At 44.7% G+C, this 16,449-nt stretch overlaps 1 protein-coding gene across 1 annotated transcript in view; it reads left to right on the top strand.

Annotated features, from left to right (window-relative positions):
* The window catches only part of Stx3 (syntaxin 3), a 40,309-nt gene that overhangs the window by 4,424 nt on the left and 19,436 nt on the right, over nucleotides 1–16,449 (top strand). The window contains exon 2 of the mRNA XM_027944317.2: nucleotides 11,519–11,602. Coding sequence (XP_027800118.1) covers nucleotides 11,519–11,602 — 84 coding nt within the window. The remainder of the gene's footprint in view (nucleotides 1–11,518; nucleotides 11,603–16,449) is intronic.

The raw sequence follows: 16,449 nt of genomic DNA, 5'->3' as shown, positions 1-16,449 counted from the left end.
ATGCTTACTGAGCCCCTACTCTGAGCCAGGTGCTTCGGATCATCACCTAATCTTGACATACCAACCTACCCCTTTGTTGGGATTCTGTCCTTTAGTGATAAGATTTCTTATTAGTCAGGATTCCTTCCTCCCCTCCTCTGTCAACCTGGGAGGATTCATTTTCTGGGAGAGATGTTTTGCTGGGAGCAGAGCTGGGATGAGGGTGACTGACGGGGATTGAGAAGGGATTACAGACCCATCAGCCCGTGGCCGAGAGAAAATGCTTGGATGAGAGAAGGGGATTAATTTTATTTTTATTCCTGTAAGTGTGGGGGAGGGAGGGATTGGCAGGCGCCAAGGCAGAGATGTTATGCAGGATCTTGTCCTCTCTTCCCTCCAGCACTTCCTTCCCCTCTTTGGTCAGCATTTATACCCATCTCCCCAAATTCATTCTTTATAGACAGTGCTCCCCAACTGCAGCCTAGAATGCTCTCCCTCCGTCCTGCAGTTTGTGTTGACTGTATGTTGCTTTACAATTAAATACTTTGAAGTCAGTCTGGTTTTTACTACCATGAAGTGGGTTTGAAAACCACCTTCTACTTTTTTTTTTTTTTTTTTTTTTTTTAAAGATCTGGACTCTGTCTTTAACAGTTGATCTTCTGTGTTGAAGATCAATGATTGTTTTTGTTGTCACCATATCAACTACAGTAATAATTATAATTTATTGAGCAGCTACTTTCTATTGGGCAGCACTTGCGTTAGGTGCCTTGCCTACCTGATCCTCTCAATCCAGCAAGGCAAGGCAGTCTTATGTATTCTTCCCATTTTACAGGTGAGGGAGTTGAGGCTTATGTTTGACAGAGATCCCCAGCTGGAAAGTGGTGGGATCAATAATTGAGTGAGTCTCTCTTATATATTTGTATCATGCCCTGTGCTGTACTATGATCATTTCCCTCACCGCACTTTATGCTCCTCAGTACAGTGGCAGATAATGATATCCCCCTGGGTCTCAGGGCCTAGCTCTCTTCCTGGTAGGCGCGTGTTAAACATTCGTTTGTTGGCTGATCAACAGCAGCTTATGCACCCTTATGGGCCTTATGCACCTCTTATTCATTATTAGGACTGTTTTTTGTGCTCTATTCCCTGTGGGTTGGTGAAACTTTACCTGCTTAAAGTGGAACATTTACTCTGGGAACCCATAAATTTCCTAATGAAGCCAGAAGTCACTGTCCATCCCCAGGGATGAATGAGTTCCAATGTACCTACCCTTACCTAAACCCTCAGCCCAAGATGACATGGAGGGTTGCCTCTTATTGGAAAGACAATGAAGGAGAAGATGTAGGTATCTCAGTGAAAATCGACCCTATCTTATTTTCCCCTGCAAAATCCTACTTGTCCTTTAAGGCTGGGTTCCAGTATCATCACTGTATGGACGTTTCCCAGGCTGACCACATTGACCATACCTTCCCTGACCCCCACTTGATTTTTTTGTTGATATATAAAAACAGCCTCATTGATATTGCAAGTTCAGAAGCTGTCTGCCCTGTTAGGTCCAGGACTCTGGAACAGAGCACAGCCCCCACACGCCTCCTTCTCTCCAGCCCAAAGCTTGGAAGACTGAAAACCAGACCATTCAGGGGATGAACGGGGTTATGTTGTCAGTGGATTTACCTGCAGATTCTGTAGTCCCTGAGGGGCCTTATCTCCAGCCTCCTTTATTTATTTATTTATTATTTTGTGGTTCTGGGACTTGAACCCAGGGCTTTGTCCATGCTAGACAAGCTCCCTGCCAACTGAGATAAATCCCCAACCCCCTTTTATTTTATATATGACCCCTTTTCAGGTCCCTGACCCCTGCTTTTAGGCATTAACAGGCTATTTCCAAAGCAACATTCTGCAGTCTTTGTGTGGAGACAGTCTGAAGTTCAGCCCCCTCCTAAAGAGACTGGTGAAGCGTGCACTATTTGGGTATGTTCTGCTGTCTGGGTTAGGGCAGGGCGACTTGGTGTGATATCAGGTGCCGGTGTTTTTTTTTTTTTTTTTTTTTTTTAAATCTTTTTGTTTTGGACTATGTTTCGTTTTACAGAAAAGTTACAAAGATACTTCAGAAGTTTTTGTCTACCCCTAGCTGGTTTCCCCTATTATAACTGGTACATTATTATTCATTAAATGCCAGGCTGTATTTGGATTTCACTCGTTATTCCACCAATGCCCCTTTCCTGTCCTAGGATCCAATCCAGGACACCACATTGCATTCGGTTGTCATGTCTCCTTAGCTTCCTCTGGCCTGGGACAGTTTCTCAGTTGTCCTTTGTTTTTCATGACCTTGTCAGTATGGCACTGTTTTATGGTGCTTTGGAAGTGCATTTCCTGGGGCCAGTGCTGCTGCAGCTGGGGTGGGGGTGGGTTAGCTGCTAAGAGTCATCACTCCTTGATGGTTGAGAACAAAGGCTCTGGGGCCAGCAGCCCGGGCCCTCTCCCAGCTGTCCACAGGATACCTGGCATCTTTGTGCATTAGTTTTCTCAGCTGTAGGATGGGAAGTGTCCCCAGAAGATTAGCTTGGGGATTAAACGCCCTGGTAAATATAAAGTGCACGTCTTATAAGGATCCTTAGCTTACTGAGAGCTTTCAACGAATGCTTCATGTTTTAACTGTGATTTAAGTATTCTAGAAGGGCCATGTGGGGAAGGGAGTTATGGGACAGGATGAAAGGAAGGTTTGAGGAGAGGTCTGAGAAGGGTGTAAGACAATGTTCCTTCCTTCCTCCTTCTGTGTCCTTAAGCTGAATGCTGAGGAGGCGTTGGGGGGGCCAGGTTTGGAGGGTGGAGGAGGAAGAAACTAAAGGGAAGCTGAGTTCTCCAGGAGGAGAAAGACGATATTATTTGGATTTGTTTGAATGGCTCCAGGGGTTGTTAGGAGCACCTGGTTAAAGAGAATAATTCTGTAAAAAGGGCCCATTGTGCTGACCCCCACATGCCTTTTTTTTTTCTCAAGGAGCAATTTACCTGCAGCCCTGCCTGGCCTAAGTGAACAGAATAGGTCATATTCCTCAGCAAACTACTTGTTAACTGCAGGAGAAATGTAGGCCTGAGATAAGTTGATAAAGAGGAACCCAAGTTACCCTGGAGGGGGACTTTTGTGACCAGATCCTGAAACTCTAGGAGATCAAGATAATTCCTCCTGACCATAAAATCTGTAAGAATGTATGGTTAGGAATCCAATTAGAGCCGTTCAGCCTCCACCAGGGTGACCTAGAATTGTCATGGCAATTGGTACCTGAAAGTCTGATGTCATCTTGCTCTCAGTCAAAAGTCAAGAGTTGGACATGAGTAGGACTCTCTGGAAATTTTTTGGGGATCCCCAGTGAGACTGGAATGTAGGAGAGGCATGTTGTCCCTTTCCTCTCTGAGAGGACCCACTCTCTCCCTTTAGAGGGTCCCTTTTCCTTTTTACTATGCCTTCAATAAATTCATGCCTGTTACTCTGAAAGACATACCTGAAATCTTTCTGACTTGATCATAAGAATCGGGGTGTGAAGAGGGATCTTCTCACTGCCTCAGTTTCTCAGACAGCCCTCAGCTCTGTAACAGGGTGAGAGAGAAGGCAGAAAGAAGATGTGGTCTTTTTACCTGCAATGGCCTTCTTGTAGGTTTTCTTGGAGTAAGTCCATCCAGTTTTCAAAATTTCCCCAAGGAGCTACCTCTGCAAGGATTCTCTGATAGGCTTGCATCTTCCCTGGCTATGCCTTGTGTCCAGGTGAGGTTGGGCACCTGTCTTCTCCTGGGTGTGCTTACATTTTCCTTGTACTGTGTGATGTCATCACTCACCAGGTGGTGCTGGAAGGGCCTGTCGGTCCATCTGCCATCTGAGACAGTGAGATCCTGGAGAGCTGGGGGTGTTTGAGGGTGTTTGAGTGTGTTTGTGTTTTTCCAGCGTCTATACTATGGCTTAACAAATGTTAGATGTTCCATAAATACTGTTGGATGAGTGAACAAACACATGAATCTGTTACTTGGCATGGAACCTTCCTGTGAGTGAATACTGGGGATGTGGTGGTTGAGTTCCCTCTCCAAGTTGATGTAGCAGTGAATCTTGGATTGGGCCAAGAGGCTCCAAAATCAGCTCTTTTTTTCCCCTCATGAGCTGGGTAATCCTGGTTGGATTAACCTTCCTAACCCAGATTCCTTGTTGGTAAAGATGACATCTACCCAGAGAGTCTCTCCCAATCTTTTCATTCCTTGTGTTCACTGCTTCTACCCAGATCTAACTCACGTATTGAGAAGCAAAAGCAGGTAGGAACTAAATGACATGTGGGGATGGAATTTGTATATAACAAATATAATGCAAGTTTAAGAACTTTTTTATTTTTTTATTTTTTGGTATTGGGTTTTGAATCCAGGGATGTTTTATCACTAAGCTATGTCCACAGCTCTTTTTATTTTTTATTTTGAGGCAAGGTCTTGCTAAGTTGCTTAGGTCCTTGCTGAGTTGTTGAGGCTGGCCTCAAACTTGTGATCCTCCTGCCTCAGTCTCCTGAGTCTCTGGGATTGTAGGTGTGAGCCACCACACCTGGCTGAATAGAAGTTCTTTCAAAAGACACATAGAAGAATAAGAAATAATGACCCTGTATTAAGACAAAGAAAATGCATAGACTACAAGTCATGTATTCTCGGACAGAGATGTAATTAGGAATCACAATACAATAATAATCCTTCCCAGCTTACCCACCTTGGAAATTTCAAAACACCTTCCCATGTAACTCTTGGCTTAAAAATGAATCAAAATAGAAGTGACACTCTATTTAGAAGTGAATGCTAATGAGAGCAGTAAATATCAAGTGGTGAGAATGTAGCCAAAGCAGAATTTGGAGGGAGCTCTAGTTCTTTAAAATGACAGTTTCAAAATAAATGAAGTAAATTCCAGTAACTACGTGAACTTCCCTCTTGCTGAGACACTGGCTATTACCTTTTGAGAACTGGCAGTTTTAAAAGCAAGGCTCCATTCTCTACTTAAGGTGGTGTGAACTTGGACGTTTAACAGAGTTTATGTGCCCAGAGTTGCTCTGAGCATTTCACATTTAATAGCTCATTTAATCCTCACAACAATTCTATGAGCAGATTATTCTGATCCTGTTACAAAAAAGGAAACTGAGTCAGAGAGTGATTAAGTAACTCATTCAAGAGGACACAGCTCCTGAGTGTCAGAGTCAGGCTGTGAACTCTCAAAGTCAGATGTATCTCTACATACATGCTCATTTATAGGATTATATGCATCAGTATCTTTTTCATTCACTCATGTAGATTAATTCAGTTTAGATCAGTAGACGCTGCAGCGTCCTCTGAAATAAGCTAGGATGTGTTACCTGGCCAGACTGGGAGGTGCCTTCAAGTAGCATGTAAAGGTGTAAGCAGGGGCCCTGGGCTACCACAGAGCAGCCTTTGAATCCTAATGATGCCATTTAGTAGCTGAATCACTTCAGATAAATCATTTAACCTAATTAAGCAATTACCTTATCTGTAAGTGGGAAATTAAAATTTGTTCCTCATAGGGTTGATGTGAGAATTAAATAATTTATTTGAAACCACTGCCCCCACCCCCACCTCCACCCCACACTCTGTCTGCTATGATTTGTTATGGCAGAATGGGTGGAGGGAGTCCTCAGGGACTCTGGCCCGCATCCAGTTGTCCACTGACTTAATCTGGTAATGAGTTTATTCCTCAGCATCTTCTCCCACGCAGGGTGAGTTGCTTGCCTTCAGTCTCTCAGCTAGAACAGAATCTTCAAAGCCAAAGCTGGCTCACCAGGGTCCTATTGTCTGTCATTTCCTCTTGGTTCATCTGACTAGGGTATTGTGGACGGTAAGATCAGCACAAAGGGGAAGTGTTCCTTTGGGGAGGGGGTTTCACTGCAACAGAAAACAGTGTCATGGGGAGAACTGGGCATTGGAGAAAGGTCATCTGACTCTTTAAATGGGAAATGGATTATACCCGGTGCTTTTTGAGAGCCCACGTGCTCACTCAGAATTCTTGTCTATAGACCAAAGAAGAGGGACTGGAAATCCCAGATGTAAGGCAGAGGCAGTGTGTGCATGGCGTGTGTCCATGTGTGTTGGAACCCGTGCAAGGAAGCGTGGTGTCTTGTCTTTGACCCACAGACCCTCATCCTAGAGAAGGCAGGTGGTGGGTGTGGGCAGCAGATGCTGTTGTCCCTATGAATCAAGTCTATCAGGAGAGTCTGGGTTTATTAATAAGTCTTTGTTTCCAGAGTGAAGAACTGTTTCAGGGTGGGGAGGAGAAGGCACAGCATTTTTGGTCACCTGCACATGGGTTGGGAGGTTCCCGTCTACCACTTCACAGTCCTTTACTATCCTGCTGTGGGATGTGAAGGACCAGATGTCCCCTCCCCTGTGTCCTTTGTTTCACCCAGAGACTCCTTCCTGGGAACTCGTGGCCTTCTGGCTTGTCCTGCCACCCTCTCCTTTGGGGGTCAGGGCACTGATGGGAAGAAGCAGTCAGATAGCTGGTGAAGGAGGTATTCCTCTTGTGGGGTGACTTCCTTTTTCTTTCTTTGTCCCTGTCCTGTCTTTCTGCTCTGATTTGTAAAATCCTTAATGAAATGCTGGAGATTTAGACTTGTGGGGCAGCCCTGCTTTCACTTAGGGAGGGGCAGGAATTCATCTCCTCTTCTCTCTTCTGGAGGGCACCTATTTATCTGCTTCAGTGGTTTTTCTGTTTTCTTTCTTTCTTCCTTGTTTTGACAACCGGACACTTTCTTAGAATGAAATCTTGTATTCACTGTATAAACAGGTAAAAGTGAAGTTATGCAGATTAGAGAGGGAGGAAGACCCAGGAGCCCTGCCTGTAGGCCTCCCCTCCCCCTGACTCCCCTGGGTGGCTTCTGAGGCACACCTGAGGCATCTTGGGGTTTCCCCAAACCACAGTAGAAAGCTAACCTGACTTGCTAAGAAACTTGAGGTTTAACAAAGACAAGTATTGTCCCCAAGGCCCGCAGCTCCTGTCTCCCAGCCCAGGGTTCTTTCTGCAGAGCTGGACTGCTGCTCTCCTGGCCCCTGGCTGCTCTTGTGATAGGCTTTGTGCGGGGTACAGTGCCCTAAGAGGCCCCGAGACAGGCGACCTATTCCTGAACCTTGACTCTGTCGGCAGCTGGGAGACCCTGAATAAATTACAGCTTCTCTGAACTGCAGTTGCTTCACTATAGACTGCAGATAGGATTGGATGACATGGTGTACAGAAAGCAAGGAGGGTGTTGTGACTACCCAGCACTTTGTAGGGGCCCTACAGGTGGCAACTCTTTTTATTAACTGAGCTAGTGAAAAGGGGCCTGTGGTCAGATGGACTGAGGATGATGGAGAAGGCAGTTTGAAAGGCAGCACTGAGTGAGAGGATTGCAGGTTAAATTGCTTGAGCTTGAATTCTGGGCCCCTCAGTTCTTCCCACTTTCTGTGCAGAGGGAAGGTCATAACCTTGGCTGTGAATTCTCAAACTTGGTGTACATTTGAGGGTCAAGTGTGGGGAGACACATCCCCAGCTGGAGCCCAGTGTTGCCTAAGTCATTCCTAATATCTCCCATCTCTTGACATGAGAGGCGTCAGGAGGCTGGGCAGGGAGGAAATGGGTGCTGGGCTCATGTTCCCCTGTACTGACCCCTTACCCCCACCCCCTCGTGGCTGATCTTGCAGCTGTTGTAACGTTCCTATTACCACATACTCCGATTCTTTGATAATGATGCTGAAGTTCTCTTCTCAGCTAATCCCAGTCATAGGCCTGAGGATAAAGGGCATTGTGTGCTTTCCTTGCCTTTGGGGTCCCCAATGCCCCTTGGTCTGCAAGAGCCACCTGTGTCAGAAAGGAAGGAGCCCCTCCTGGGATCTGGTAGAGCCCACTCTGTAGGGGATCCCTGGGGGTAGTTCCAGGCTCATGTGACTCCAGATAACAAGTGATGATGGCCTCTTCCTGCACATCTGATCTGGATTAAATGTTGTTTTCCACTTTTGGAAATAGCATGCTGCGTGAGGGGGAAAACTCTAGGAGAAGATAGAAGCTATTCTGTGTGTGTCAGTAACCCATTGTTTGGTCCATTGGGTAAGAACTTTAAAATATTATTTAATCCTCAAATAAGTCCTGGCAGGCTGTTTTTAAAATACACATTTATATATATGTAAGTTATATATGTATGTGTGTATTTATATGTATGTATGCTATATAATTTTAATAGAGGAAAGAGGCAGGGAAGAGGAGGGTGGCTTTTCAGTGATTCTTCCTTGTTGGCATAAAACCCAAGAGTAAGTTTTGGCAGTGTTAGTAGGCATGCAGGCAGAAGGTGACAGGCAGGTGACAAGTCGATGTATTTTTTATGTGCCAGCCTTGTGCCAGGTGCCCTGTAGCTACTAAGTCCTAAGAGATACTGTCTCTGACCTCAAGTTGCTTAAAATTGAGGTCAGAAGTAGAGATTGCAACCCATAAAACTCTTAGATGAAAATCCGGGGGCAGTTTTGTGGGGTAGATGTGATCAAAGAGAGACTGTGAAGATAGAATTTGGTTAGCAGAGGAGGCTAAGAGATGTTCCAGCCACTGGGTATTTGTAGTGGCAGAGAGGGTGCACAGAAAGCCCAGGAGCAGGAATGGGTGTGATGGGTGCAGAATACAGTGAGATCAGGTGGAGGGAGAAGGCTCCTGGTGGAGAGCAGGGGTATGACTCTAAGGCATAAAAACGCTAGTTTCCAAAGAATCTTGAAAGGCAGGCTGAGGCCTTTAACTTGACAAGTAACTATCATATATGGAGAAAGAACTATCATATATGGGGATATAATGCGATTAGAACAGAGAGATAACCAAATGGGTGGGAGGCTGTTGCAATGGTGTGGGGCCCAATGCTCAGTCAAGGTCCAGTGACATGCTATTATTTCTGTGTCACAGATGAGGAAATGGAGACTCAGATACAGAACCATGTGTTTAAGTCTCAGTGACCAGCATGTAACAAGGCAGCAATGCCTTGGAATGGATCTTATTGACACATACTTGAGGTTTTCCCCTTCTGTGTGCGTCTCCAGATGACCTTGGAAGAAAGGACACTCAGCAAAAGCTTATTAACTTTCCTTTCCAGAGGAAGACAGGTTCCTGCTTTTTAGTAAGAATTGTAGAGATCTTATTGGTAGAGGAACCTGAGGAGGCTGATGAGAAGCCTGAGTGTTGATGTTTGACCAAGGGAACATTTGTCTCAAACTTTAGAAATGATGGGTAAGTCCAGGCTGCTGAACTCTGCTGAAGTTAATTATTTATTCAGTTAAAGTTAATGCAATTTCTGTTAAATGCCTACTATGTGTTAAGTACTCAGGGACTATGTGGGATCAATTAATTCATGACAACTACAGTGCTGAATTTTAATTGCAAGGGACAAAGCCAGCTCTGGCTAATGAACAAAATGACTGCATTGGGAGGATCCTGTTCAACTCACTGAGAGGATACTGCGGAAGATCTGCAGACCCTGCTGAAAGCCAGGGGTCACCCTGGACAGGAAGGAGGGTGGCTCTGTTGCATGCTGCCATCGGTTGGCTCAGCTCTATTCACTTCAGACTCCTCTCACAAGTGACATTCCTCTGGGTGCTCAGGTCACCATCGATGGCCTCCCCAGAATCACATGGGATGTGATTTAGAGGAAGATTTATTGAATGGACAGACAGACACCTCCCCCTCAAACACACACAAAGAATCTACTTTAGCAGATACATAAGGCAATTCTGAACCACCAGGAGTTTATCATTAGAAAAAATAGATAAATAAAGGAATAAAAATAATAGGCTGTGGCGGTTGCTGTGTAAGCGTTGTACAAAGTACTTAGGGAGGTTGTAAATTTTGCATGGGGGAGGCATGTGTCAGGTAAGGTACACAAAGGTTGTCTGAACCAAGTTTTAAGGGAAGAGTAAAATTTTGCCAGTTGGACAAACGCCCTTCAGGAAGAAGCCCTTGGGTGACAGTAGTGATGTGAAAAAGAATGTGTGCAGGAAATACAAGGAATTCTAAATGTGTAGACCATCAATGTGGGTGGGGCTGGATCTTAAAGGGCCCTGTGTGTTCTCGTAGGTATTTTGGGAGTATTAATTCTAGCGGATTAAATAACTTTAGGTGGCAGAGGGATGTGATCAGTTTCGTTTTAGGAAGATTATTGTGGAGGTATTAGATCCTACTCCCTCGAAAGTGCCTATTAATCTAGGGATGCTGGTTTTTGCAGAGCAGTCAGAGAGTGAGATGCTGCGAGAGACAGTCACGAGACTTCTCCAAGGTTGGAGAACCCGATATATCTATGGGAAATCCCAGTGACTCCTTGTGTGTGTGTAGGGGGATGGTAGTGGGTACAGGAAAAAGGCTCCTGGTGGTCTCTTTGCCTGTGGAGTTCTGAGTGTTTAGGTGACGTGTCTTGGGCCATAGGCTGCTGAAGGTTGTGCAGAAGCAGGCATAGGGGATTCCCCTGCGCCACCTGCACCCTCAGTATCCAGTTTGCTCTTTGTGTTTATAAGTTTGCAGTGTGCAGTTCAGCAGTGGACTGGGGAGAACAATCCGGAAGAATGTAGAAATAGCCCGGGCCCTTGTTGCGGGGTGGGAATGTAATCATTTCCTTAGCCATTTGGTGATTCTGCAGAGGAAGGTGAATAAAATTGAGAAATCTTGGGTCCCCAGAGGTTGCTGGGGCCGGGGAAGGGAGGAGAGTTTCCTTTTTCCTTTTGAACAATAGCTGACAGGGGACAGCATAGCACCATTTCCTTTGTAATAGGTGGTGTCTAAAAACAGGAAAATTTTCTTTACTCCAGCTATGAGAATCCAAAGTTCATGCTTTGGAGGAACTGTAGCTAGAATTTTCTCAAAGGGTCCAGAACCAGTAGATGGGTTAGATAGAATCTGCTTGTCGTTATGTGGTAGCTGGGTGGCTTTTGGCCAAGTTACTAAGCCTTCGTATATTTTAGGTTCGACTAGAGTGAGTTGTTCAAATGCCATTATTCATACCGTCACTGGCAGTAGCAACAAGACCTAGCACTGGGCTGGGGGTGCATCTCAGTGGTAGAGTGCTCCCCTGGCATGGGTGAGGCTCCTGTTTGGTTCCCTACCTGGGTTCGGTTATCCCATCTGGGTTCGATTCCCCAGCACCAGAAAAGCAGCAAATCATCAAAATAGCAAAAACCCCTAGCATTTCAGTGTGTCAGGCCTGTGCAAAAGTGTTTTATATCCCTAAATTCTGTGAGTTGGGTATTGTTATTATCAGCATCTAACCGATAAGGCAACCTATGCCTAACAGGATGAGTAGCTTACTTGTTTTTCCCTTCTCCCCGTCTGTCATCCCCTGCAAAAAGTCAGTAGATTTCAGATAGTACTACACCAGAGTTTTAAGACCTCATAGAGCTGCTGTAAGTTTTAAAGGAAATGATGTATAACAAGCTTAACATAGCTCTTGGGCCTTAGTGAGCATTCAGTGTTCACTACTTACTGTGTTTTTCTTCTCACTTGGCTCCTTTTTGTCTTTTATAGAAGCAGCTGACACAGGATGATGATGCCGATGAGGTGGAGATCGCTATTGACAACACAGCTTTCATGGATGAGTTCTTTTCTGAGGTGGGCAACCTTCCTGCATTTTTTGGGGGGAGGGGGTGAATATACATAAGGAAACACAGCTTCCTCAGTAAGAGTTAAAAATCTGGGCTCTTTCAGGGGTGGCAGGCAGTCTTTTGTTGGGGTGAGAGGGCTGAAAATGTTAGAGGGGAGTCTCCAGTTCTTGTGAGAAACTGGAATCTTCGAGTCATCAGAGGGTAAATTACATGTAATTGAGGATATGCTTTTAAAATTGTATGCTACATGACAGCATTTTAATGATATCCTTTCTTGCCAAAGCACATAATTTAAATACATCAACCATAGGCTCACAGCCATGAGTGTTAAAATTGAATTTCATCTCGAGGCCTGATTCTGATAAATCAAATTTGTTGTCTCTAAACATTTTTATGGTCCCTTTGACCATAAAATTAATTTAATTAATTTTAGCAGTAACAGAGAAACCAAGAATCTAGCAGTTTATTTTTGTAAAGTTTAACAGGGGCCAAAATGGGTTGCCCATGTCTACAAATTCACCTGCTTGTTGATCTTGAAGGCCTTATAGGGATGTTGATAGGTAGTGATGGAAAAGCAGTGGCTTTGGAGCCAAATGAACTTGGGCTCAAATGTCAGTCTGCTTCTGTCCAACTGTTGATTTTGTGAGCTTTCCTTAACATGCTGAACCCTGGTTGGAGTCTGTCCTCATCTGTAAATTGACATTGATAATATCATAATTCCTTATAGGGTTATCATAACAATTGAGATAATACTTAGAAAACATCCAGAGTATCATCAGGCATATGTGTGCTCAATGAATAGTATGTTAAAAAAGAAGGGGGAAAAAAACCCAACAAACCAGAAAGCTTATTGTTGCTGAAGTTTCTGCCATTGTATAATGGTTTCTTTATTTAGGTCCCCCCCACTCACCCCCCAAAAGAAAAGAAGAGGCATTGTGTTTTTTTTGCAGGGAAAATTTGGGCACTGCCCATCATCTGGATTGTGGATGTGGAAACGTAGCTTCCAGATCTCCTCTAAATGCAGTGGAGTGGGGCTTGACAGTCATGCCCATTCATCTGCTAGAGTAATAACCAGGCTCAAGAGCAAACTTGAGCATGTATGTGCTGACCTGATTGGGAAGTGTGCTGTAAACCTCCACAGCTCCACACCCAACTTGTGGGTGGGTCTGTCCCTTTGGTCGAGGAAGTCATGGTGAGATCAAACAACGCTGGGCTTTTGTGAATCCAGTGTTATTCCACTTGTGGATCATGGAGGGCAAATGTCCTCTGTTCATTGGGGGTTGGGTGAGAGGAGTAGCCTTCAGGAGACATTTGCAGATTCTGTAGTTTGTCCCTAATTCTTGCCCTGGAGAGCCACAAATATTAAAGAATGTCTTCCCTAAGATGAAGAATCTCCTCTAGTAACTTCTTGCTCTTTCAGTGGGTGGGTGGGTCCCTGGGAGTCAGTGTTCCTTATGAGGTGGGAAGATGGTGGGCTTTGACTTGTGAGGCATGGTTGGAGTCTGTCCTCAAGCATTTTGTAGCAGTGTGATCTTGGTTAAGATACTTAACCCGTTTTAGCTTTAGTTTCCTGCTCTGGAAGTCCCTTGACTTGTCAGCCTGTCCCTCTCAAGGCTGTTGGGAGAGTCACATGAGCTCACGAATCTGGCAAACATTCTCTGGACAGAAAAGTGCTCCATGTGGAAGAAAGGTGTTTGGAAGAGGCCCCTGAGAGAGGTAGTGTGACCACCTCCAGGGCTGTTTGGATTCCTATTGCTTTCTTTGTGTTAAATGCTTTTTGATCACTTAGGAGAAAAAAAACAAAAACAAAAAACAAGGAAACCCCATCATATTTAGGGCAGAGAAGGGGACTGCATGGTGAGGTGAAAAGAGCACGGTGTGTCAGGAACTGTGTGATATTGGTCATGTTCCATAAGGTCTCCATGTCTCAGCGGGTTTATCTGTGAAACGGAGAGAAAAATATTCCAAGCTTTGTTGGGCATGAGAAGAGCTGACACTGGGAAAGAGCTTAGAATGGGGTTAGGCAGTGTTGCTTCCCTCCTTTCTCATTTGCAAGAGCCCAGAGAGGAAAGATGCTGGGGGGTGGGGGTGGCACAGAGGCGGGAGGGAATGGTCACTGGAAGAGATCCTGCAGGCAGTGGTGAACAGATCCTGCTCTAAATCTCAGCTCTGCCCATTGGAAAAGTTGTGTAGCTACTTTAAACTCCAGTTTTCTCTCAAATGGGAATAGTACTGCAATCTACTAGTTGTTATGAATATAAAATGAGAAAGTATCTGGATGTACCCAGCACAGTGCCACCAAATTTTAGTCCTCATCATCCTTTTGTCCCCATATACTCATGAGTAAGCAGACCATAGAGTTCATTTTATAGAGCATGGCTTGGAAATATCCTTCATATTGGGATAAAGTACTTTGGATAATAGGGATTTGGGGAAGTGAAGGAGTTTCCCTCTGTGTATGACTGAGGAACCTGCCCAGTGTACCTTAGTTAGACATAGCTAACAAAGATAGCACTCTTGTGATAGACTTTGCTTTTTGGATTGGTGCCAACAGGACACCTTTGATTAGGTCCTTTGCTGAGAACTCATAGTGCAAGTCATGGGTTGGTCATAGAGGCACGTGCAAGATGCAGATGAAATCATGGACCTCAAAATATATTTTCAGAATGTGCTTTGCAGTGTAAAATTTGAGTGGCTTCTCTGTCTTCTCAGTTGTTAAAGAATTGGCCCTTGGGTTTTCAGGCTACTTTGGCCAATCAACCCAGGCCTCGTAAATTATAAACCCTGGACTTTGTCTAATCTGCAGTTTTCTGTATTTCCCGTGGTCGTTTGCTCAGTTGGCAGAGAAAGCAAAGTTTTGGAGGAAATAGACCTGCCTCTGAAGGCAGCGGTTTATTGTTCTGTGTTCATCCAACCATGCTGACCACCTCCTGATGGTGTAGTAGGTGCTGGGGTGCAGTATTCTGTGTGACAGGTCCTTGCTCTCTGGTGTGTTTCTATCTGGTGAGGGTGATAGAAATTTTAAAAAAGTTATCATATTGTAGTGGAAATATCAAAAAGACATTGTGGGAGCACAGAAGAAGGAGTGTGGCCTTCTGCCTGGAGGAAGGTGGGCTTCTGGGGCTCTTATCTAGACTTGCACCTCAGATCTGCCTGGGAGCTTATACACACCCATGCCCGATTCATAGAGACTGGGATGGCTCAGACTTGGATTTTTCATTTCTTGCATCTGATTTTGCCACCTACTGCAGCAACGGACAACTGCAGAGTGGTGGGGAGACTTGGAGGGTTGTAAGTAAGGAAATAATGGGATCGGAGTGTGTTTTAGACAAATCAATCTATGGCAGTTTGTGGAGGAAAGGAAACTCCAAAAACAGAAATACCAGCAGATTGGCCGATGCAGCAAAGCATGGGGAAAAGAGTCGGGCTTTGGTCTGGATCTGTCAATCTGAGCAGTAGCATGGGGCATCATTTAGGGATGTTTTGACTAACTGTGGCTTAAGCAGTAAAGAGATGTAATTATTTCACGCGTGAAGAAGTTTCCTATTAGGGATGTATTGGGGCTTCAGGCCAGCATCTCTGTGATCCTTTGGGATTTTCCCTTAGGGTTAAGAGAACAAGTCTGTTCTGATTATCATTGCTTTATAACAAACTACCCCAGTGTTTAGTGGTGTAAAACAACTATTTTGTTATGCTGACAGATCCTTTTGATTGGGTATTTGTCTAGGGCACAGTGGGTGGTGTATCTCTGTTCTACAATACGTGGAGCATTGGTTGGGAAGAATTGAACTACCAGAGGCTAGAATCTAATAGAAACTTCAGTATTCTAATAGTGGGTGCCTGGACTGGGGTGACCAAAAAGAAAAGCTCAGTAGAAACTGTCAACCAAAGCCCTCAAACGTGGCCTCTGTGTCTAGTGTTCCTCATAGCATGGAGCACTCAGGGTTGCTGGACTTGTGACATGGGGTTCAGGGATGCAGGGCCAGTGTTCTGGCAATGAAACTTACGTAGCGCAGTCACAAGCCTGCCAGATTTGAGAGAGAAACCCAGGGATCCTACCTCTCAATGGGAAGAGCATTAAGGAATTTGTGCCCCTGTTTAAAACTACCCAAGAGTCAAAGCTCTGTTTGACATCACCCAGCGTCAGCATCACTAGCAAAAAAAAAAAAAAAAAGGGAATTGCTAGAAAAGTCTAAGAATTCTTTTTATCAGGGAGGAGAGCTATCTAATGGTCAAACTGACTTCCTCTGTGGCTTACTCGCTATCACTGGGTCATGTGGTCATGACCATCCCTAGTTGGAAGGGTGCCAGGAAAATATGTACTTAGTAAAGGGACAAGATTACCAGGATCTCTGTAGTGCAGGTCAAGATCCATCATCTCGGGCTGGCAGCATAGCTGCCAAAACAGAATCAGAATTCTGTTAAAAAGAAAAAGAACAGCAGTCGAGGGGCTCGCTCTTTGGTGGGTCAAAGTACTTGTCTTGGAACACAGTGTGGGATGCAGAAAGTCTCTGTGATGAAGAGTGTTTGGGATTCCTGTTCTTCTCTCTTAGAAATTTAAAATGCACATTAACTTTTCAAAGCCTCCATGAAGTCCTGTTGTGAGGAAACCTGCTCACCTTGGCTAGCCCAGCATTGAGTTTTTCACCCTTTGTGACATGGAACTTCTGTTAACAAGGATGAATGAATACACTTTGGAAAATGCTATTAGAGAGTTTTCTTTTTTGGATTCTATCTTAGCTTGGGCTCCTGTCACAAAGTACCATAGACTGTGTGGTTTATAAAGAAAAGGAAGAAAGAAATTTATTTTCCACAGTTCTCGAGCCTGGAAGTGTGAGCTCAAGGTGTCAGCAT

The sequence above is a fragment of the Marmota flaviventris genome, chromosome 9 (assembly GCF_047511675.1).
Source record: "Marmota flaviventris isolate mMarFla1 chromosome 9, mMarFla1.hap1, whole genome shotgun sequence".
NCBI lineage: Eukaryota > Metazoa > Chordata > Mammalia > Rodentia > Sciuridae > Marmota > Marmota flaviventris.
Note: the sequence above shows the minus strand (reverse complement) of the source record. Positions and strands in the feature narration are given on the sequence as shown.